Source organism: Nothobranchius furzeri, chromosome 4 (assembly GCF_043380555.1).
Source record: "Nothobranchius furzeri strain GRZ-AD chromosome 4, NfurGRZ-RIMD1, whole genome shotgun sequence".
Lineage (NCBI taxonomy): Eukaryota > Metazoa > Chordata > Actinopteri > Cyprinodontiformes > Nothobranchiidae > Nothobranchius > Nothobranchius furzeri.
In genome coordinates this window covers 58,030,518-58,055,502 of record NC_091744.1, presented here as the reverse complement: position 1 = coordinate 58,055,502, position 24,985 = coordinate 58,030,518, and the positions used below count along the sequence as shown (strand labels likewise).

Genomic DNA, 24,985 nt, shown 5'->3' with positions numbered 1-24,985 from the left:
AAAGGCCTGACTCCACCAGGATGACTCGAGGCCTTTGTCTCTGCTGGACAAAGAGCCAGTCAGTTGAGATGATGTCACCGACGCCTTTCTCATGGGAGTAAACTTTTGTCTAGTAGAACAACAACAAAAAAATCTTTGTATTGCCCTGAACCCACATATATTTGAGAGAATGAAGGCTGTTTCCGCTCCTTTCTGTTTCAGCATGTGACTTTCTCCTCCGTCTTTCAAGATTCAGCCTCAGACTCCTCTTTCTTCCCCATTCTCCTCATCTGCCTTTGAGTATTCTCCTCCGCCTGCTTCTTCATTCTCATCAGCAGATTTCTCTCCAGTTCATTTGTAACTCCACACCTTCTTTGTACTCCTCTTTTCTAACTTTCTTACCCTCTTTGAATTCTTTATTTCTCATTCTGACGAGATCAACCACCGCCTCCGTCTTGTAGTTTCTCCCAGTGACTCATTGAGTTAGTGTGATCCAGGAAGTCCAAACAATTGGGTTGCTCTAAGGCTAACATCCATGATGTTTGTCAGTAGGGTCTGAGTGGTGACAACATCAAACCCACTGACTCACAATGATCTCACCCAAGAAAACTCAGATTAAACAAGCATCACCTTCTTGCTGCTGCTTGAGCTCGCAGTTTGGTGAGACCAATAAACAGTTTTGGTACCTCAGTGTTGTTGGCCTGTTTGTGCTTTTTCACACCAGACGTGAACATCTGCATTTATATTGGATATCTGTGTTTTTAGAGGCGTGGGTGAGGGTCTGTGGATCTATTTGTAGTGTAATATTAGATTACTGTAAGTGGGCTAGATCAGTCCTGTTCAGTTTGATCTCACAAGAAAAAGAAGGTGTGATGACATGACATAATAAGACATTTTGTTTGCACTTGTCATTTCCTCCAATCCGGTGCTCAGCTTGTATTTATTAAACACATTAAAGCCTCGTTTATTTTATGTGAAGGAGTTTAGGAACCATCTGTTCCTCACAACTGGAAAGAGAACGTATGACGAGATTTAGAAGTACAGCAGTAGTCAGTAGATGTGGATGTTCGTCAGCTATAATCATAGAAAATAAAAATAACTCAACTCAGATTTTAGTCCTTTTATGTGTTTGAGGAAGGATAATGCTGTTTCTAGTCATGTTAATAAAAGCCTGTTCTTCACGTTGGCAGTCCTGATGTAGTTTTTGTTTTTGCTGGCTTGATGTTTCTTCTGTCCATCAGAAGAAGGGGACTAAGAGGCGGCTGAAGTCCAAAGGAATCGGTTCCATGGGCGTGGCCTCAGAAAGAGCTGTATCGATCCCTCAGATCACTTATGAACACATTGATGATTCAGTGGAAAAGAAGGACGTCTCTTTCTTCCTTGAAGAGCCTCGGGGGACAGCTGAAGGTAATGATCAACTGGAAAGAGCATTTCTCTACTTGGCCCTAAAGTCACTCAAGCTCACGTGAAATGCTAATTTGTAATTTCCCTCTAGCAGGCTTTTCCAAAGCTGGATCACTTTTTATATATATTGCCTTTTTATCCATCCGCCCAGGAGCAACGACCGTGCCACGATAACACATGAAAGCACCCAATTCTGTTTCATTACTGTCAGAGAAAACTCTGTTTTGGATCTCCTGACTAGAGAATGACATGTATACTTGACACATTTCTGTAAAGGTGCTTTCAAACTGGATTCAGTGTTTTAATTCAGAATAAATATAGTGCAGCTGGATGAAATAATGCACATTTAGGAGAAGGAATGATGTTAAGCAGCTTTAACGCTTCTGGAAACCCATTTTTAAGGACGTTTGATGAGTCACTGCTCTCGGGGTGTTTAGGATGTTCAAACAACTACTGTGAATGACATGTTTGTATGGCCGTTACTTTAGAAATGTTAGCTGTCAGGTTTTTAGAAACCTCAGGCATGTCAGTGAACAGCAAATGAATAGGCAGGTGTGTTCTGCTTCTGTTTTTGTTTCTTCTTACCTTTTTGTTAGAAGAGTCAAAGCGGCAGCTAGAAATAGATGTTGACCGCATAAGTTGCTGCAGTGCAGACTTTTGGCAACAAGTTGTTATGGGTTGGTTCCCCGTTTTCTCACAGTAAACAGAGATCCCGATCTCCTCAGCGCAAAGATGGCTGCCAGGTGTCTCCAGTAAGCCACATGGAAGCCATTAGAGTCTTAGTAGTGATTAGAGGTCACGGTTACAAGCTCTTTACGGCTTCGCTCGTCCCTTCTTCTGGCCACAGACACACACCAGCCTTTAATGGAAACAACTTTAAAAAACCAGCTTGTCAAAGTTACAAGCGAGAATTTCTTGCGATGGCACTCGCAGCTTGCTAACACGCTGCAGTCCACCAAAGCCATTAGACGTTTATGGCACAAACTCAGTAACAGTGCTGATTCGACATTTTGTATGTGTTTAACACTCTGATCCAAACCTCAGCAGTGATTTTAAACGTGGACTCATAGACTACATGATGGACGGATGCTCATGAGGGAGGTGGTTCAGCTTCCTGTGTTAAAAGCCACTAAATGAAGCGAACCAGATTCCAGGTTAATACACAGATTTTATGAGTTTTTCCTGTCAAAGCACACAATCGTAAAAGGACCTGGGGTGACCTAAACCTGACAGGAAGGCAAACCCTCGCTGTAAGAGTCACCTATACGAGTTAAAGCCAGGGCTTCTCTGTGAATGGGTGATCTTGGAAAATAATTCAAAAGACGTTTAGCATCTTGTTTCGGCGTGATCATCAATCAGGACCATAAACAACCACATTTAACTGGAGTGGAAATATAAATAGGACAAGCTGTAGATGACACTAAAGCATGTGAGGAAGTCTGCAGCCGGCTGTCACTAATTATAATGTCTGTGTTGAAATGGCAAAGGACTGTAAGATCTCAGCTTCAGGACCTTCCATTAAACAGACATCTGCAGGGCTGTTTCACACATCTCTGCGTATCTTTGTTAGGATGTCTCAGGCTTTAAATTTACCCAGAAATGTCAAAAATCAAAGGAAATTGTCTTCTTAATTTTAATATATGCACAATTAAACTTCTTATTTTTGTGTAAATTTAAAGTTTCATATAGTTTTCATCACATTCATGATACTTTAAATAATTATGCAGAAATAAAAACATTGGTAATGATGTCAGGTTTTCTGTTTTTAACTATGACATGTTGCATGTTTTTCTCTTTGCAGGGATTTCCAAAATGTTGAGAAAAACAGGTGAGTTCCCCTAACTTATCCACTCAGCCGGTACATGTGACATACATTAAACAGGTTTCCAGAATCATTTTAGAGAAATTATTCCTCAGGAAATCTACGGTGAACTCCTCTTTATCATATTTCTTATTGCTTATATTTTAGATTAATGTAACTTTAAAAACTTTAGAATACTGAAGTCTTGAAGAAAAACTGAATGAATCTTTATTCATGTGGAAGCTGAAACAAAGGTTGAAAATTAAGTAAAGGTCAAGTTTACTGAGAACATGTTTAATTGTTCTTTTTGAAATATGATTGGTCACTCTGAGTTTAACATGCAGGCTAAATGTGAAGATAGTCTTCTACCGCTATTCGCTCGATTTGGAAAAGCCATTTGCACGAGGCGGATCACTACTTTGATACAGCACCCAGGAGAGAGCAGAGCACGCCTCAGCTAGTAGAAGCTAACCTTTAGCATTAGCAACTCCACCGCACAGCAGAACTCTTTCAGGATTGTGTCATTTGTGGAGATCAAACATCTATATTTCAGCGTGAACGGAGTCAGTGGTAAAGTTATGTTGATGTTAGCCAGTCAGAGGCGAGATGTCCAAATATCAGGAAGTAAGACCCCAAATCTTACCGAATGAAGTTCACCCCTTATCTGGCTAACTTCTGCCTCCAGAAGCAGGAGCACCAGAGCCTTTTTCCCCACAGATTGTCTCACAAGACATTAATTTATACTAGAGACCACTGCAAACGTGTATTATTTTCTATTAATACCTCCTCCATAGCGTTCATTACCAGACCCATACTGTATTGAAATTAGCTGACTGGACAGCGTGGCTGAGCCTGTGTTTTCAGCCAGACCAAACCAGAACCTAAAGGTGACAGCCTCAGACACCAGTCCTGGTGTTGACCCGGCCTGTTGTCTTTACCGGATGCCCTGCCAATGTTTGGGGCTGGGCCTGAGCCTGGCTACGAATGGACAGGGCCCTTGGGGATAGAGAGCACACAGGCTGGGACACTAAAGAGAGGTGGAGAGGGAGGGGAGATGAAGAGTTGATAAGCTGCCATTGTGGCGCCCCAGTGGTTAGAAATGGACTGGTCATTGTTTGATTTAGTCTGTGTCTGGGTTCATGGTTCCACCTTTCTGTCTGACTCCACCCACCACTGCAGTCTGGGAGAGAAGAACTCAGTGAAGTGCCCAATAACTATCATGTTAACCTCTGTTTATCTTTAAATTCTTAGTTTTACCTTCCACTCTTTTGCTCATGGACTAATCTCATGTGCCAGAATTATTCAGCTTTTCAGCTGTTTGTGTTCAGTCTCAGCATCTGCAGGCCTGCTATCGTGCTGCTCTTTCGACTTCCACATTTGACAATGTCAGAGTAGATGATGGAATACAAGAGACCTTAAAAGCCTTTTGGCTTAATTGGAATAGTCATTCAGTACTCTGACCCAGATTTTCTCTCTCCATTCTTCATCACAATGGAGGCTTGGTGGTTTGGAGGAGAGACACGTCAAACTCTGCCGACAGTCTGACTGCAGGTCAAGACCCTGCTACACATGTTCATTGCTGTTGTTATTAGTTGCACCAACAGCCAGCCAGCTGCACGGCTGAAGCAGAGCGCTGCAGGATCTTGTGTTTCATTTTTTGATAAATGCCTGGTTGGATATTAGGGAGATGTGGCTAAAACGTCATTATTTGTTGAATAGTGAGAATGTATCAAGATTTACATAACGTTTCATCAATGCTTTTTTGTTTTCAAACTATTTTGCATGTTACTGAGTAACGGGATTACAGTATTTATCTATGTGGAATGAAATTAACATGTGAACAACGTGGTGTTATTCACACGTCCCTCATGGTAAAGTCACAGTGGCAGAACAAAGCTAGAAACAATCACCAAGGTAAAATGTCTGTGAACACCTCAATCAATATCTCGATCAACTTATTGTTTGGATCATTTTTTTCTTTTAATGATAATTATTTTCACAATATATTCTCAAATATTGTAATGTCCTATCATTTTGAAAATTGGAGATTAGAAACATTCCAAATATAATGCAACAATAAAACCGAACTCAGCTTCATTACATTTACTTTTTTTTAAAGAGCAAGTCACCCCCAAATAAACTTTTTTTTGCGGATAAACTAAATAAACGAGTGTCTAATCGTGCTGCAGACACGTGTCGTCAATAATTTGGCACTTCAGTGCATCTTAGTTAAAATTTAAATATTCTGCCTAAAACTGGCAGTGTTGTGCCGTTGTCAGGTAAAAACTCTGCACTGTATTTGAATTTAAATCTGCCACCGCTATTGGCTAAGAGGTATGCTATGATGTAAACTGGTACATTATGATGTCACAATGCTGTCGTGAGCCTGTGTGTGTGTGTATTTGTTAGCAGCTCTGCCTTCTCGGTCTGCCAGGCAACAGTATTTGTTGCTTTTTTCAAACATGAAGTGGAAGTGGAGTTAGATTCTGGTAGGGGGTGACTTGCTCTTTACGTTCTTTTCCTTCATTTCTGTTATATTAAATCTATTTTTTCACATCATCAGGCCATCCTCACCATTCTTGGTCATCGTTCACTTTGAGCTGCCCTCCTTCTCCAGGTATCTTTCTGATCTTTATTCTTAATTCTGTTTCTTTTTTTTATTATTTTTGCCTCAGCCATTGTTGCACAAACACACATCTTTATGTTTTGTTCATTAAAGGAGCAATATGAAATACTTTTACAGTGAAATAATTACAAAACAGCCAGTCTCAATCATATTGAAGAAAGGCTACATTAGCCGCTTTCAGAAGACACTCCATATCAGCAAATCGGTGTAAAACTTCCACCACGGCAGGTCTTATGAATGTGCCGTGTCGGCATAGTGATGCAAGAATTTCATGGCTTTCATCCCGCTAAGCTTGGTAGTAAAATCACTGCATTGTCGGACTTGGCACAAGAGAGGTAAACTATAAACTGGACAGTGATAAATTAGATAAACTGGAGCGATGCAGAACTCCATGAGCTTCTCTCCTTTAGAGCTGGAGCTCAGGTCACCGGACAGTTCAAGGGCACTGTGAAGGAAAGACACCTTTTTAGGAGCGGCTTGTCAAAACAACTTAAAGAGACAATGTGTAGTTTTTACCATCCATTTCTGGAAATATCCATTAAAATGTTGTTGAATATGACAAATGATGCCCAGTTGTTGAAAAATTTGGCAGCTTTGTAACCAGTAACCATAGTTGATAGTTGAATGCTTTATTAACAGACACATTGGTCCAAAAACATTTAAACATTGATTAAAATACAAGAACAATAAATAGGTAAAATAAAATGTTTACAATAAAATACATCAATTTAAAATAATGAGTGAGATACACAATAGCATTGGCTATAAAGAAACTACATAAAAGCTCAAAGTTATCAAGTAGACTAAAATGTATAGAGAGCGCTAATCCAATATTTACAGTAACACAATGTATATCTGGTGTCACTGTGTGCAGGAGAGGCTAATGCCTCGATTATCTCAATATCAGAGCTATTTAATCTACACATAAATTAGTGTAGATTAAATAAAAATCAGGTCTAAAATATATGGGAGCAGTTCTAAGGCCCTGTCCACACGTAGCCGGGGATCTGCCAAAACGTAGATATTTTTCTACGTTTTGGCCTGTCATCCACACGAAAACTGAGTTTTTTCACACGACAACGGATCTTTTTAAAAACCCCGGCCAAAGTGAAGATCTGTGTTTTCTCCGTTTTGGGTGTCTGCGTGTGGACGGACAAAACCGGAGTTTTAAGGTCCGCAACGTCACTTTCCGCGACAAAAATTGCTGACATCACGTGTGCGACCTGTGTTTATACTAGCCGACAGCACGGATGCCCTCAGAGCTGCGCTCGCTTTATCAATTGTCCAAGCGCTTTTTGCTTGTTTGTTTTTGCAAGCGGAATTACTGCTCCTTGCGGAAGACCACAGACGAAGGACGAGGTTAAGAACGGGGGAAGTACTGCCGCCTACAGGTCTGGCATGTCCTTAACAACGTATTTATCCGGGAACGTGTGGACAGAGTTTGTTTTTAAAACGCGGTGGTGTGGATGCAAGTTTTTGGAGGGGCGGATATTCGTTTTCAAAAAACCCCGGCTACGTGTGGACTAGGCCTAAGTCTCTGGGCGACACCATATTAGATGCCATGTTTTCTCCTACGGGAGCCTATGAGGACAAAAAGCATTTACCGATTTGTAATGATTACAAAACTTTTGTCATTGTTAAATGTTGTTTTACACATTTACCTCTTCACTTGTTGCCAGTGATGAAAGGGAGTCTGATGTGCTTGTTATTTAGCTGAAGTTTGAACTCCTCGTGGCTTTTTGACCCTAATAGTCATCCATTGGTAAGGTCTTACTCTGACATTAATACCACTTGCTTGCAACAAATTAGGTATCTTCTGTCCCCTATTGCCAGGAAAAATACACACTTCCACTTTAACTCATTCACTGCCAGCCATTTCCTGATCGCTAACGGCCTTCGCTGCCAGTGTTTCTCACCATTGTAACTGTTTTTTTAAGAGTCACAGAACGTTGCGCGCTAGGATGATGTCGACGCCAAAACAACCAAAACAACCAAAACAAAGAGGAGACTCACCTCTTACATCAGGAAGAAGCCGCGTGTTTTGAGCGTTATCCGTTCTTTCATAATCTGTTGTCGAATTGTGATCGGCAGACGCTTTTCTGGTTCGCACCTCACTTTTTTTACAGGAACGGCCCAAAACGATCTCCTAACACATGGATGGTCTACTTCCTGATCACGTGACATATGACGTATACAGATGAAGATCGGCTTTCAGGGCTGAGATGTTTGTTCTCTCAGTGCGGGGGCTCGTTCTGATGCTCAAACAGTAAAAAAAATGCAAATGACGACTTTAGTCATCATTGGCAGTGAATGAGTTAAGGAGCGCTGCTTCAATTGCAATAAAAAGCAAGATATGTCAGAGATAAAGGTACTCAAAAAAAGCTACTGAAATCTTTTGTGAAAACACATGATTGCATGACGTTGTCCTTGCTTGTCATTTAGAAGCTTCTGGCGCTGATCCACAATGGGCAACAGCCATGAAACTCACGGAACGGGAGTGAGAAAGTGACATTTTGTTTGTAAAAATGGACTGCAGTACCCAAATATGACCACAGGATATCAGTCTTACATATTGCTCCTTTAATTTAACATATGGGGAATCTTCATTTTGTGTCATGTAGAGTAGTTTTATCAGAGTTTAAGTGTCTGTACCGAAACACTCAAAACACACACACGGCATTTCAAAATGACTTTTTCATTTGTTCTGTTTCACTCTAAACTGGGTTGTTGAAATTAGGTGAACAGTGACAGATAAGTATTTTTATGTTTTTTTTTCTTACAGTAAAAGGAAGTAGTGATCAAAGCACATCTATAGACATCTCTCGAGCTAACAGCCTGACCGATGATCTAGACGACGTGAGCGAAGATATTCCTTTGCCTGTGGTGACTGACAAGAACCAGTAAGTGTCACAAGGTCCCCATCTTCCTCCTATCCATCACCCTCCTCAGACCTCCATTATCTGATGCATATGAGGCTGATTTCCCTGCTGGTCATAGTAGCTAAAGGCCTTTTGTCAGACCAGAGAGCCACTTTAGCTGCTTTCTAAATGAAGTTGTTTTGTTGAAGTCTCTTGAGGTTTAAAAAGACTCTCGAGGGCCGAGGCCATATCAGGTACAGAGGGTTGTAAAGGGGATTATCCTTTCATTCTTGAGAGAAATGTCAAAGGAGTTTCATTCAGTGGCTTGTAAAACATGTAATGGCACAGATGGCTTGCCATCACTTGCCCTCGTTGAACTGAATTGTTTAGAACAAGATGTCTGATCTCCTGTCCTCCCATTGGCTTGGTCATTCAGATAGAGTTCCATTTAAATAAAATACAACCAATCACGTTCAATTGTAAGGTGAAAGTGTTTTACTTTCTAACTTACTTTAGCATCACTCACATGAACTCTGCCTTCTTCTGAAAGTAGTCCATATGGAGATGTTACCTGCTCCCATGGGACTACGGAGGGCTTTTAGAGAGCTTGAGTGCTACTTTGTGTTTGGTTGTGTCCAGTCATGAATAATACATGTGCTCAATCCCTGTCTGCCACAGCGAGCTGCAACACCCCATCACGTCTAAGGTTTGGACTCATCAGAGACTTTAATTAGCAGTTGTGAGTGCAAGGCAGTGTTGTGTTGGCACGTCGATCTTTGGCTTTTCAGTCAACACTTACACGTGTTAGTTGTAAATGACTGCATGCAGCTGTTTAGCATTAGGCTTCTAAACTACTGTGGTCGTAGTACATCTGTTTGTGTCTTCACCAGTTTCTAAAACTCCACCCTGTTATTTTTTCTTAAACAAAATCAAACAGCTTGTGGATCAACCATTAACAGACCAGATTTAGGCTTTCCTTGGATGAATTGGGTGTTTTTTTTTATCATCAAGAAGTGATACAGTGGGTCAAAAAGAGACAAAAGATGGTTGTACAGAAAAGTCACTGCATCTTGATACTTTTTTGTGTTTTTACTTTTTCCTTCTGACTGATTAAACAATCCTATGAACAAAATGCTCTGTAATCTTATTTTTGAATTATACTCATATAGTCTTTTTTTAAGCCACACTCTAAACCTAGAGTATTTTTATTCTGACGATGGCCAGACATGACTCTTCATTGTCTGGAGTTCATGCAGCTTAAGGTCTCCAGCTTTAAAAGAAGACTGTGTCTATTTGTGTCTATTGCAGATCAGCTCTAAAAATGCAGAGCTGAGATTCAAACTCCCATAACAGCTGGTTGCTTTGCCCCTGGTGTCACGCCACTGGGACCACAGTGATTTGGCATCCTTATCTGAATCTTTGTAGACAAATCCCACATCCACCCATGCTGCCCACAGCATCTTGTAATCAATCGTCTGGTATTAGTTAACTGTTATTTTATAGGCAAAGTCTAAAGCTGCAGGTTTAAGTTTCTGACTTCTGGTACCTCTATTACTTTAATCCACTCTGTGACAGTTTGAGTTGGAACATTCCATTGTTTGTTTGGCTTTACGCAAGCAATTCATTGTGTGAGCGTGTGTGTGTGTGTGTGTGTGTGTGTGTGTGCATGCGTGTGTGTGTGTGTGTCTGCTGTTCACATGTAAGAGAAGCATCTACACAGTTGGCTGAGATGTCTGGGCTTCTGAGTAGTAGAAACCAGGATGTGGTGCAGACCAGCGTCCGCACGCTAACACACTTTCTGCTTCCCTAAATCCAAAACACACACACATGTGCGCGCACTGTTCCCCCTGTAAGGTTATAAATCTTTATTTTTTGGCCTGTGTCTTTGTTTGAACACAGCTCATGATGATTTGTTGAATTTTATGAAATATTTCTAACAGAAAAACAAAAGACACACGTTACAACACAGAGCTTGGACGCATTTCCCCCCGTTTATTGTAAACCCTTCCTTCTGCTGTTTGTTTACCTGTGTCTGCTTAAACGAGGCTTGATGTTTGGTACAACTCCAACAAGCACTGATTTCCATCAATTGTGTGTGCATCAGAAAGTGTGAGAATCGAGTGGTTTGGTGTGATCAAGTGTGTACTGTCGTACACTTTGATGATGTCAGTTCTGGGATTTTGTGGTTTAATGACATCAACCCTTTTGAGAATGAGTAAACGTTTCCAACACACTCCTTTGGCTGTAAACAGAGGAAGGTCTTGTTTAGCTGATTGCAGTGATTCTGTCCCATTTGCCCTCTTCTTTATGTATTTTCCTTCCTCTTAGCGCTCTGTAACTACCTTGTTTTTCAGATTTCTTTGCTATCTTAATGCTCTTCCTCTGGCTAATTATGCTATCTTGCTGCACCAGAACAGTAATGCGTGTCATCCTGTGTCCTGAGGCAGTTGCCCCTTACTCCTGCTGGGAGTGGTCAGCTTCTCTGGCCTCCTCCTCCTCTTCATCTCCTCAGAGACCCATAAACCCCAGTAAGGGCCACCTGCAGGCAGATCTTAATTAGTCCCCCCTCTCACCAGCTAGCAGGAGATAAACACTGAAATGCCACTGAAGCACTACAGGAGGGTCTGTAGGAGGACTAACATGCATCACTGTCTGTCCTGTTCAACAAGGAACCTCTTTTTACAAAGCAGCATGCTTCTTTTGTGGAGAGATCTGGAGAAATCTACAATTTATCTGCATGGCCTCGTCATACTTGTACATTGTAGGAATGTAGAAGGGGTTGAAACATAATGGAATTTAGTCAATAGACAAAAGCTTATCTTTCATTTGGATATATATATATATATATATATATATATATATATATATATATATATATATATATATATATAATTATTATTTTTGTAAACACTGAATACAACTAAATGCGTGCAATTTTAAATAAGACCAACATTTTCTCATCACCTCTAGCTCATTGATACCAAAAGTGCCCTTTTTCGTCACTGAAGTACGAAAAGGGGTTTTTCCCTTTTCTTTCACCAAACAAGCTCATTGTGCCGCACCTGAACCTTATCCTCTTGTTATTTAACCTTCCCCTCACCCCTATCCTAACCTTAACCATCTTGCTAGCCAGCACCAGCGCTCCGCACACGCACACCACGCATAGCGCGTAGGGCACCACGTTGGGGGAGGGGCACCAAACGCAAGCTTATGAAAAAATAATATATATATGAAGACATTTTTCAATTAGTAGATAGGCAAAGCAAGTTAAACAATAAAACAATACAAAAAGGAAAGGAGATGGACCGTGTCCACTTTTCACTCTCTGTCCTGGGCATCCGGACTGCGGGTTCTTGTATTGATGAAAATGTCCGGCTTTTCATCCAGGAGCAGGGATCGAATTATGGGGAGCTGGATATCCTACACATCCAGGGGAGCCGGTAAAAAAACCTTTTCTACCTATATTACATCATTTATGGACTCTTTTGAGCAGAGAGCACAGACAGCGGCACAGCGCTGATCGTTGTTGCGCAGAGCTCCAGGCTGCTGCGTCCAGCGCACGGTCCATTCTGAAAGTGGCGCAACCAAAAAACTATAATTAGCACACGATCGTTGATGTCCGCACATGTTCTCTACTTTCTGTCTTATTTGTGCCTGAAGCGCTCTGCCACTGTGGAGCTCATCACCTGTGCTGCAGTGATTTCACCTCACTGACGCAGCATCGAAACGCCTCTCCGCTTTGTGGTCAGGAGATCCCTTTGATCTGCTCAGAAGTAACTGATGAGGTGAAAAAGTAAGAATCCAGGCAGCAGTTTTTCTGGAGAGTTTAGAGGAGATGCAGGAAGATGAGAGACAGACAGGACAGGAAAATAGTTAAATAAAAACAAGAAAACAAAACAAAGTGTTGAAAAGTAAAATGTAGGTTATCTCCACTACATGTTTTTACCTGTATAAAGCAATAAGTTACACACATGTAATATTTATACATCTGAAACAATTCAGATCACCTTCAAAACTCAGTCACACACCCAGGGCCGTTTCATGACATTTTGGGGGCCAAGGCAAAATGCCCCCCCCCCCCCACACACACACACACACCACCACCACCCACCACCCCATAACTGGGCTCCCCAGAAGCCTCTGTGTAGATCATACCCTCTCCAGGAGTGTTAGTTATTCAGTGTTTGTAAAAAATAGACTTTGAAGAGTTTTAAGATTTTTTGTTTTAATAAGTTCATCTTAAAACATCTTTCTCTAGTAAAATAAAGTTTCCTCTGTGAGGTCAGATAGGCCCATCTGTGCTGTTTTGAAACAGAAATAAACAAATGAATCATATTTGACAACCAAATACTTAAATATCACAAAAAAGGATGGACAAAAACACCGTCAAGGTAAAGTAAGACATTTTATTTTTAAATAAGCGGCTGTTTGTGATTAATATGAGTTAACTATGGACACGATTTATATCATTATTAAATAGCCTATGTGGCCTAAAGGCTATGTAACTGAGATTTAATATGAAAAATTAGACAAACCTATTTTCAAATTTGGTATTTGCTCTATGTTAATATATATTTCATAAACATTTACGGGCCAAGGGGAACATCAGCTGCTGATGGTATAATTTGAAGAACCTCTTCCCTTCATATTCAGAATTTTTTTTATGACAAACTCAGCGTTTTGGTGTGTGACGTACACTACTCAACGCTGATTGGCTCGGTTAGAATTCTCACGGGGTGGAGATATTTAAATAGGAGAGTTTCAGACCCTTTCTCTGTGCAGAATTTAACAGAGGAGGAGTCTGGCAGGCCAGGCTAGGTGTTGAGGTGATCTGTTTTGGCCGCCTATGGATTGAGTCGCTGCCTTTTGCAGATTATGTGGTCCTGTTGGCTCCATCAGACGGTGATCTCCAGCTTTTGCTGGAGCGATTCACAGCCAAGTGTGAAGCAGCTTGGATGAGAATCAGCTCCTTTAAATCCGAGACCACGGTCTTGAGTTGGAAATGGGTAGAATGGCTTCTCCAGGTCAGGGACGAGGTCCTGCACCAAGTGGAGGAGTTTAAGTATCTCGTTTAAGAGTGAGGGAAAGATGGAGCGCGAACTCAATAGGTGGATTGGTGCTGCGTCTGCAGTGATGTGTGCGTTGTACCGGTCTGTTGTAGTGAAGATTTGCCAGTTGATTTGTATGCTCCCACCTTCACCTATGGTCTCTAGGTGTTGCCTCACTGTTCATCACTTTTAAACATGCATTCAGTTGGACGTACGACTGGGCGACATGAACCAAAACTTATATCTCGATATCTTTTAGCTGAATTCCGATATACGATATATATCTCGATATTTTTCCTCCTGTAAAATATTTACAAGTTAACTCACTTCAAGCTGTCTTGAGAAATTATAAACATAAATCAATAGATTAAATGCATAAAATGTATTGATTCTTGTCAAACTTTAACCTTAGTGCTGTAAGAATTTAATATACATATTATTTAATGAGCCATAAGACATGAGATTCCATAATAAATATGGAATCAATCTTATGGATCTGTGGGTACTTTTAACCAGAAGATTGGAACTTTTTATTGCAGGGAGTAACACTTCGTATTAATTCAGAGACAAAAGAAAGAGAGTCTAGTTTTAAAATTTTGAAGATTTATTACTAAACAAATTAAAACTAGACTAACTTTAAACACTAAATATATGGTGTAACTTTGGTGAATTGAGACGGAGAATGTTGTAGTGTGGAACCAGCAAATCTGGAGAAACGATTTGTTCTGATGGGAGTGAAGGTGATGTCTTCGCGCTTAGCTTTGATTTGGAGATTCATAAACACATTGAGACGCCATTCTGTCAGTCTACGTACCCTTGGCGGAAGTCCCCGTCTAGATCAGGAGGTGTAGAGGTCCAGCTTGGACCTTTCTGGAGCCGAAGCCTGTAGAACAGCTGCGGCCGCCGACCAGTCCAGTCTTGAGATACTTCCGGGTCACGACAGTTTTGTTGGCATCTAGCAAGACCCCAAACGGGGTCGTGATGGTTCAGCTTTTATTCTGAAAGGAACTGTTGCAGCAGTTGGAACAGCAACAGATTTTATCCAGCTTGTCGTTGGTTTTTTTTTGGCTGAAGAGGAAAGTTACGGATTGGCCACTTTGACAACTTCTCTAGAATGCTTTCAACTGGCGTAAAATATGACATGGGCACGGTTTTATACTTTGGATGTTTTGATTTACGGTCGAATGAAAAGAGGACAGATTTACCAAGCACAACCAACACCATGCCTCCGTCAGATCTGGCAGATTCTGATTGGATCAGTAAAAGCAATGTGTCATGTCTTAACGCTACGTGTGATCAGTCTCTAGTGGAAACATTTAAAGTTATATTACTTATTATATTCTGTAGGATTATAATATCAAGTAATAAATATTTTAATTTCACAAACTGGTTCACATTTTATTATTGACTAATACTTTGTTTGATTAGCTCATTAAAAATAGAGTTCTTTGGTTTATTAAAAAGAAAGAGTCCGTTGTCTTCATTCCTCTCTTGAGCTGGAAAGGAAGACAGTTTAGAAGCAGATGCATGAGACCTTGAACAATATCTCATGCAGATTAGTTCTTGCTGAGGAGATGGGGGAAATTACTTTTAGGTGGAAAACAGTCATTTCATTGCGTTACAGTGCCTATTCTCTACCAGTCTGAGCTTAGAAACACTGGTACAGCTCGTCTGCTAACACTAGTGAATGAATGTGTGAATGGGTGAATGATTGGGTTGTAAAGCACCTCGGGGGGTTCCAGGACTCTAGAAGGTGCTATATCAAATACAGGCCATTTACCATTTACACACACACACACACACACACACACACACACACACACACACACACACACACACACACACACACACACACACACACACACACACACACACACACACACACACACACACACACACAGTTGAGAGCTAGAGGTGTATTAAATGCCCCACAGGCACTTTTTAATTATATATTTATAATTAATGTAAAATTATTTAATTTTCATCTAGAGGTGGGCCATATCGTTTATTTCATGTCCAGAGAAAAAAAAATCTATCATGTGAAACTAAACGTATGATGATGTAATTGCATCTCCTGAAGATTACATGGGTCATGGAGTTATTAGTAATTAGGGCAAACATGACAGGACTCTAACAGTATTGGCTCATATCAGCGATTATACTGTAATTACTCAGACTCTGTGGTTGCTCTTTTAGGAGTATTATTTTCGGGCTACGGTCACCATTACCCACACCTTATAAACTCTTAACTTTTTCAACAGAATCGCTCGTAACGGAGTATTTACCAGCATAGCAAAACAGAGTGGACAAAACCGGAACAACATTTCTCACCCGTTGAGCTTGCCTTCAAAATAAAATGGTAACCCTAAACCCTTACAAAATGTTTGAGTTAATTTGGCCACTCCGGCTCAGTGTTGCCAACTCAGTGACTTTGTCGCTGTTCCTAACGACTTTTTGACCCCCATCAACGCCTTTTTTTTTTCAAAAAAGCGCCTAGCGACAAACGTAGCGACAATTCTCAGGACCCTTTGCTACTTTCTGTAGAACTTTCTTGTAGATATTCTTTACATATGAGCAACAAAGAAACCATTTGCACTCTGAACCATTCTTCTGGGAGTAAGGAAAGAGGACCATAATCTGCACATGTGCACGAGGACTGACCAATCATAAACCGTTTTCGGCCGGGCCGACGACAAGGTACAGCTGCAGAGCTGGAGAGCACCGATTTACGTCTGCTGCTGCTGCAGGCTCATGCTTCTCCTAGAGACGGCGCAGGCATCACAATCTGGTTCTGCAGCCGTCAGACACTTTGGCTTTTCCTGCATTAGGCACTTTGGCTTTTCCTGCATTTGGCAAATAAAGTCAACGGGAGTTTCAACTACCGCCCCGTTTACACCAAGCCCCCACAATGCAGGTGAAAAATTGAAGCAAACGCGGAAGTGAAATAAATTGCAGTTCCACTCTCATCCGCTGGGGGCTTGTGTCAGAAGCGAGCAAATCCTCATTGACTCCCATGTTAAAAATACCAATTTCACAGCAGAAATAAACATGTTTACAGCCTGGTACCAAAACATGTTTTTTATTTAGATTATCTAGTTTACACTCATGACAACTCTGAGGGGGGTGAATTTTTTTCCCACTCTTCTGTTTAAGTGTATTAAAAGCCTAAAATTCTGTAAAATTAATGAGCCTCAGACCCACGTGACCGCAGAGCTAGCTCCGTGGAAAGGCCTCAGCCTGAGCCTCGGCCTCGCCTGAAAACTGTTCAGTTATTTTCAGTCTCTCAACTTAGACCATCAGTTGTAGTGCTTGTGTATTCTTTTTTGGATATTTTTTGTGCAATTGTTGGACAAAGTGACTTGCTGTTGCATTCATTGCACTAATAGAGCGTCCAAGGAGTCTCCACTTCATTTTTTTCGGTAAGTAAAATTATATTTATGTATTTTAGGTCACTGCCGAGCTGAGCTTAGATTTTAACATGTACTGTTTAACCATGAAATTTAAATGTAATAGGGTAAAAACCAGCGCATTTAACATAATGCTGTACTTTAGAAAATGGGTTGAAATATAACATGTTGGTGGAGCTGGGTTCCGACTATCAGCTTGTGGAGCTCTCGGGAGACTGATGTTTTCCACCCGGTTCTCCCCTCCCCGCAGCTCGGCGCATCTCTGTCTGATCGCGGCTCCTGTCTGCTGTGCGGGCTGCCGGCTTGTGGAGCTCTGGGATGGAAACCTGTCCACCCGGTTCTCCCCAGCGGCAGCTCTGCGCATCTCAGATCGCAGCGGCGCTTGTCTGCTGTGCGGCTGCTGGCTTGTGGAGCTCTCGGGAGACCTCTGTGTTCCACCCGGTTTTACCCAGCGGTCAGCCCGGCGTATCTCTGATTCAGAAGCTCTGGTGTTGTGCACAGTTAACTCCAGTTGTAGCTAGGTTGCTACCTCCGTTAGCTTAGCTCCCGCCTCCGCGTTAGTTTTGGGTTAGCTTCAGGTTAGCTTGTAGCTAGTTCGACCGGGTGTCGTCAGTTGATCCCAGCCTTACAGCCCCACCCAACACCGGCGCTCCGCACACGCACACCACGCACAGCGCGTAGGGCACCACACCGGGGGAGGGGCACCAAACGCAAGCTTATGAAAAAAAGAATATGTATATGATACAGACAGATTTCAATTAGAAGATGTGCAAAGCAAGTTAACAGCATGTTTACAGAGAGAAAAACACAAAACGGCAAGATGAACCGTGTCGCACCGTCCGTCCCCATTACCCCACCCCCACCCCCCACCCCCCCACGCGGAGGATGCAGCGCAGCGGGCACAGTCATGGCTCCGAAAAGGCTGCAGGAGTCCGGGGCAGTAAATAGACAAAAGAAGAAACAGCAGGATGATGCTGTTGCTTCGATTGCAGGTAAGACAAGTATTTTAATGGAAATTCTTAATTTTTTTTTATCTATTCCTAATTCTAAACAGGTGTGGTCAAGTTCAGAGGGTCGTTTGACCTAGCTTAAATTCAGACTTGTTACTGCTGTTAATCTGTTTACGGTCAAATTTTGCCTAGTTTAGTATAAGCATGCTGCTTTTCAGGACTTTTATTTGGTGTTTTTCGTTCTCTGCTTCCGTACATTTAACATTTTGACTCTATCTGCGTGGTTTGGGCAGATTTCGTTCTCTGCTTCTCCAGTCTGTTAAAAGTATAATGCGCCACTCTGTCCCGCAGCCTCCCGTCCGCCTACCGGGCGTTCGTTAGTAGCTGAGTGAGAGAGGCTGAGAGGGAGAGAAACTCAGAGAAGCTTTAGAGCTTTTTTACTGCTGGAGAAAAAAACGTAGCAAGTCATCATCTTCCTAAATGCAGTTATTCTCTTCTGAATCAGCACTTCTTTAAAGAAGAAGAAATAGTTAAATGCTTCAAAGGGAAATATCCTTTTATTCAGTCTGTTCATGCGACTTGTATCAAAAAATAAGTCTGAACAGTGTTAAAGGTTCATCTAAAAAATAGACCTGGAAGGGTTTGAAGATTTTTTTGTTTTAATAAGTTCATCTTAAAACATCTTTCTCAAGTAAAATAAAGTTTCCTCTGTGAGGTCAGATAGGCCCATCTGTGCTGTTTTGAAACATAAATAAACAAATGAATCATATTTGTCCACCCAAATACTTAGATATCACAAAAACAGGAAGGACAGAAACACCGTCAAGTAAGACATTTTATTTTTAAATAAGCGGCTGTTTGTGATTAATCATGAGTTAACTATGGACATGATTTATATCATTATTAAATAGCCCATGGCCTATAGGCTATGTAACTGAGATTTAATATGAAAAATTAGATAAACCTATTTTCAAACTAGGTATTTGCTCTATGTTGATTTATATTTCATAAACATTTACGGGCCAAGGGGAACATCAGCTGCTGATGGTATCATTTGAAGAAAAAAGTCCATTATGCTTACCTCCTCCCTTCATATTAGAATTTTCTAGTTGTGTATAAAATGTGTATATTGTGCCTCTCTAGTCCTTAACAAAGATTAAATATAGTTTAGAATTTAGTCATGTCACATGCCAGTGATTTATAATATAAACCTATAAATAATCTATTGCAGTTTTTTTACCATGGCTTAAAACTTTTATCTTATTATATAATGAATATGACAAATTATCTTTTTTGTGTCTGAATGCAGGCTCAGTGAACAAGTACATTCAAGGAGGAGCTAAAGCCAAAAGTTCAGATCAGCCATCCACCAGCAGTTCAAGAGCCATCACGTCTGAACCTTCTACAACATCACCCAGCCCTGACCAGGAACTACAAAGTAAAGCAAACCTACAGACCGAGCACAGCCCAAAGCCAGCACTTCTGAAGGTAGGGCGAGTCCTGGATCTGAAAAAGCATCTGAAAATTACATTGGAGAAACACATGGGCCACACCTGGTGCTTGTGTTGTGTGGATCTGTTACATAGTTCTAAATAATAACAATATGAAGTTCCTGTGTTGAGTATGTTATATTATGTAAATATCAGTCCTACTTTTTGTAAATAATAATCAGTTTGTGCATACAAGAGAATTAAAGATCATTTAAGGCGCAGCGCTTGCACATACTGTGTTATTGTGTTGTTTCTTTATGCGGGGGGGGGGGGGGGGGGGGGGGGGGGGCACCACGAAGCCTTTGTGCTTAGGGCACCAAAATGGCTAGCAATGGCCCTGGCCCCACCTCAGCTCCGCCTCTCTTCCCTTTTGTGGAATTGTCTGGGCTTGACAGAACCTGTGACACGGTCAAAATGGCGGTGGTGGCCACCTCCCATTTTTCTTCAAAAACGTGTTATTGGAGCCTATGGAAACCCATTGTCCAATATTTATATGTCGATGGTTTACACACAGCTCTGTGGCTCATCTGAATTTCATTCAGTAACACAGGGATGGTTATACCAGGAGACATCCGCTCCCTTTTGCTCGGTGCACCATTATTATCACGATGGAGAGAATACACAACAGAGAAGTTGAGAAACTATGAGGTGTAAAAAAACAGCTCTTTAGGAAAATGTCTGTGAGAATGAGGAGAGCAGGAGGTCTGAGTTATATCCTACAACAGAACTTTTTGGATCACCACACCATATCTGTCTTAATGTCACTTTATTTATACTTTTGGAATTTATTTTAAATATCAAAGCAATTTGGGCCATTTTAATCATACTAATTGTAATGATAATAGAGGATAAATTGGGTTAAGTAAATTGCTTGAAAAGCTATTTATATTATTACCACCACTTGTGACCAATAAGTGGTGTCACCTGCTTGGTCTTATTGTTTTAGTCAGAAGATTCTAAGATTCTTTTATTCATTAAAGGATCGTACACACTTCGCTTTGATTCAAGAAACAGTCAGGTTTATAAACAAAATAAGAATTTATTTTACAAACAATTAAGACTTGACAAATCGTTTAAACTATTATACTGTGAGTGGATGCGAACTAAGGATGGTGTCTGGAACCTATGTGTGAATATAATGTATGCAGAATCTCCGTTTCTCAGAGCTGAGTTCTGGATGGAAAGAATTTGGTTTGCAAATAAGCTAGAAAGATATTATCAGAACCACATTCAAACGCTATCTGTGTGTCTACATTACCTGGATTCGGAGACCCCCTTGTGGATCCGAAAGGGAGAGGGGTTGGATGACTGCTGGCACCGGAGGGCTGTAGAGGACCGAGGTACCACCTTTCAGTCCAGAGATGTCTACCGGGTCACGACAGAAGGATGAAACCGAGCATCTTAAAAATAACTCTGAAGGAGTTTTGCATCAGCTTTGTTCTGCAGGAAACTATCTGGTTGTTTCAGCTTCGCAGGTGCAAAAAAGGTTTAAGAAGGTTTTGCCAGACAAGTCAAAATCCTTGTGGTTCCAGAGATTATGCAAAAGATGGCCGGTGTAAAGCTTTTCCTCTAAAACTCTCGAACTGTTGAGCTGTTCTAACTGTTTCGTCTGAAGTTGAACTCAGGGGAAAACCAGAGTAAAACTAGTTTTTACAGATTGATGTTATCTTGAATAGCCAACCAGAAGTTGGCACATTTGAGGATGTTACCAAGCATCGCAGAGACACACCCTCTATGATGGAGACTCCAAATCTAGGCAAAAAGGTCAACTTATGTGTCATGCGTTTTTAACTTAACTTTACTTGTGAGTGCAAATGTTATGACCTCGTCAAGTAAACATACTAAAACAATCATTGAGCACAGATTAATGAACATTTCATTATTTATAATTATAAATGGCAATATTTAATTATTATCTTTAATTATAAAATCTTCTTTCTTCTTCCATCTGGGAATAAAGGAGTTTATGTTAAACAGTTCCTCTGTGATGGACCTTGGAGGAGAAAATGTTTATTGTTTATCATTTATTATCTCTGCAGTCCAGCTGGTGTGAGGAAGTAGGCTCTGATTAAAGAGACTACGTGCAGACTCCCAGACTCCTGTGAGGGGAAAATATACTGTAGGATGTGTCATAGCCAGGGTTAGTTGACCTGGCTGTGCATTTGACCTGTGGGATCTCAAAATCAGGCCATTCGTGACGTTACATAATTAATAACATCAACACATAAAATAGTTTTTGTTATATTCCTCCCTCTTAGTCCTAAAAAGACCAACATGTTTTAAAAATCTTCAGTATATAAATAAATAAATAAATATATTAGAGATGAGCGAGTACACCACTATCTGTGTCTGTACTCGGAGTGGGCGTGGCATACCCCAGAAGTGAGTGTGGTTTACATCAATATATTATTTTAAGTCTGAAATTGATATGGATTGATCAGAAGTTGCTATGTGTATTGTTCATTTGAAAACTATTTACAGAGCAGCCTTAGAACTGAGATTACATATTTTTGATCACAATAGTAAAGAAACTATTACAGAGCAAGTGTTTCAATAAAATTAGAACATTAATATTTAAGTGCATGAATTAATACATCTGAACTCATGCAGTAGGAACCAGGAAATATGAAATGCTAGAACCAGACACAACTTTATATATTTTTTTTATTTTTATTAGAGAGAGAGAGAGAGAGAGAGAGAGAGAGAGAGAGAGAGAGAGAGAGAGAGAGAGAGAGAGAGAGAGAGAGAGAGAGAGAGAGAGAGAGAGAAACCCGACCGGAGCGGAGGCAGTGACCGACAGCAAGAGCCATTTTCAGCTCTGTCTTGTCAAATGCACCACGTAAGTTACGAAAAAAGTAACTTTAAATATTCAACTGAAAAAGAGGAGAGCTGAGGAAAACCTAGGGAGTACTGAAGAAACGTGAGCAACAGTGAAGCAAGCACAGGGAGATCCGTTACTGTCTGTGTGTGTGCGTGGATGGGACGGACGGACTGAGGCTGCAGAGTTTTGTGTGTAGGGAGGGGTGGGCGCTCTATGTGACTGGCCAATCACAGAGCGTGAAGACAGTCAGTTACCCAATGAGGATTTTCCTTCAGCACGATTACAGATATTTACGAGTTTTACTCGTTTCATGCTCATATTCGTCAAAAATGCTTTATCCATACCGGATACTCGTCTCATCTCTAATATATATATATATATATATATATATATATATATATCTCTTTTAGATGCTATGGGGAAAATGAAAGCCAATGTGGCGTGATGACGTCATCAATATGCTAATTAGCATTTGATGTCATCTGGCAACATCTGGGTGACTTTCTGGGTCAACTTCAGCTACTTTCTATCAGGGGTAGTTGACAACACTGCTCCGGCTTTCCGTAGTTGTTTCCTCATTACACAGGGGAGGGAGGGGTTTGACTCGTATGTCTCACCGCACAAGCAGGATGGATAAACAGGACTCCGTTGGCATTGAACGTCCTCCAATAATTAAAAACCAGGACGCCCAATGCAACTTTTAGAGCAGTACATTTACCCAGAGGCTCTCAGATTGAGCAAACTTGTGAGAATACATGTAATAGCCGCTTAGAGACGGAGCAACATGCCGCTAGCATAGCGGCTAATCGCTAGCATAGCAGTTTGACCAGTTATATCGATATAAAGATATAAAGTCATCTTATATCTTGTTTAAAAGTTATACCAGTATTTTCAAAATATCGATATATCGCCCAGCCCTAGTTGGATGCATCTTAAATTGTAAGGGTTTGAGAATAATGGAGGTCCTTGAGTGTTCTCAAGGCCTTCGTTAATGTTCTGTTAGATCTTCAATTTCTTGGTATTCCTACAGTTTCTGTTTTTTATGATTTCACAAAACAGAAATAACTTTGGCCGTTTCCAATATATATTAAATAAGTTCATTTTAGTTTTGTCATGTAACAGTTCCAAAATAGCATGTGGCTTTCAGATTCTTCTTTGTACTTTTCTAGTGGACTTTTGGGGTTCTGAAAGGACATTGGGATGCTTTTGTTGATCTGCCACTAAACCAGATCATTGGCCACTGGAACATGTTTTACTGCCAAGGAAGCTGCAAGCAATTTCTGGCTTAAACATCACACCCAGTGCAATAAAAAGCATTTTTATGAAGTACTTTATTAAAGAGCAGGTTTTATTTGGGCTTGACTCTGACTGCCCTGCATTAATGAAAGCCCTCTTGCTGCCGTTATGTGATGATGGTGTTTACTCTGCGTTGGTGCTGGTGAGGATTCTGATGGGGGGTGGGGGTGTAATGACCTGCTTTATGGCCTCTCACCACAGATAGGAAAATCCAGACCCTCAATAAGCAAGCACTGTAAACATAAACAGTCTGGACTAGATAAAAGTGCAGCGTCATCAACACCATCTCCAGCTGCCACTTTTATTTCTTGGTCAGGTCGCAGTGGCTTAAAAAGATCTCAGCACCACTTTTGGCTCCATTAGCGTTGTGGAAATCTGCCTGGAGTGCACACACTAATGGACTGAAGTGAACCTATTGCAGCATGCTGGTTTTGTAAGTATCCTGGTGTGCGGTGTTTCAGGCCCCAGTCCAAAGTCAGCATGAACAACTACTCATGAACCGGGCCTGGCTGAAGAGTGTTCACAGCTGCACTGAGTGGAGAAAATAGACAAACAAGAGCCGGGCACATAACCTGGGCTTCAAACATCCAGTTCAATTTAACAATAAGAGTAAACATGCTAGTTTCTGCTTTTTTATTACCCCCTGAAAGATGAGATTTAAACCAAACAGACATAACAACTATGAATACAAAGTAGATGGTGGGAAAGAACAATAAGTCAGAAAATAACATAAATCAAGAAGGAGCTCATGACTTTATCGCAGCAATTAAAAGAAAAGAGTGAGTGAAGTGCATGGAGAGAGTAGTGCACTCCTCTCCGTCCCTCAGCACAGGAGCTCCACAAGGCTGTGTGCTGAGTCCCTTCCTGTACTCCCTCTACACACACGACTGTGAGCCCACCTACAACTCCAACGCTATCATAGATTTGCTAATGATACAACCATGGTGGGCCTAATCAGCCAGCATAATGAGTCAGCATATTGAGAAGTGCAGAAGCTGGTGGACAGTTCCTGGGCACAAACATATCGGAGGACCTCACATGGACACACAACTGTCTGAAAATGAAGGCACAACAACAGCAATACTTCCCAGGGGCTCTCAGGAAGATCAAGCTGCCACAAAAACTGCTGGTGTGGTTTAATCGCTGTTCCATAGATAAATAATTCGGTGTGTGACTCTACAGGGTAACTTAGGCTCCCAGTTGTTCTCCTGTTTAGAAAGGTACCTCTTTCTGCTCTAATATTAGAAGCACATGTAAAAATACTCCACGTTCTCCTCTTCCTCCTCCCTCTTCTTCTGTTCAGGC

At 41.1% G+C, this 24,985-nt stretch overlaps 1 protein-coding gene across 1 annotated transcript in view; it reads left to right on the top strand.

Moving 5' to 3' along the window:
• kcnq1.2 (potassium voltage-gated channel, KQT-like subfamily, member 1.2) overlaps window positions 1-24,985 on the top strand; it is a 322,797-nt gene that overhangs the window by 63,473 nt on the left and 234,339 nt on the right. Inside the window, exons 10-13 of the mRNA XM_054733559.2 lie at window positions 1,221-1,386; window positions 3,185-3,211; window positions 5,748-5,801; window positions 8,593-8,710. Coding sequence (XP_054589534.1) covers window positions 1,221-1,386; window positions 3,185-3,211; window positions 5,748-5,801; window positions 8,593-8,710 — 365 coding nt within the window. The remainder of the gene's footprint in view (window positions 1-1,220; window positions 1,387-3,184; window positions 3,212-5,747; window positions 5,802-8,592; window positions 8,711-24,985) is intronic.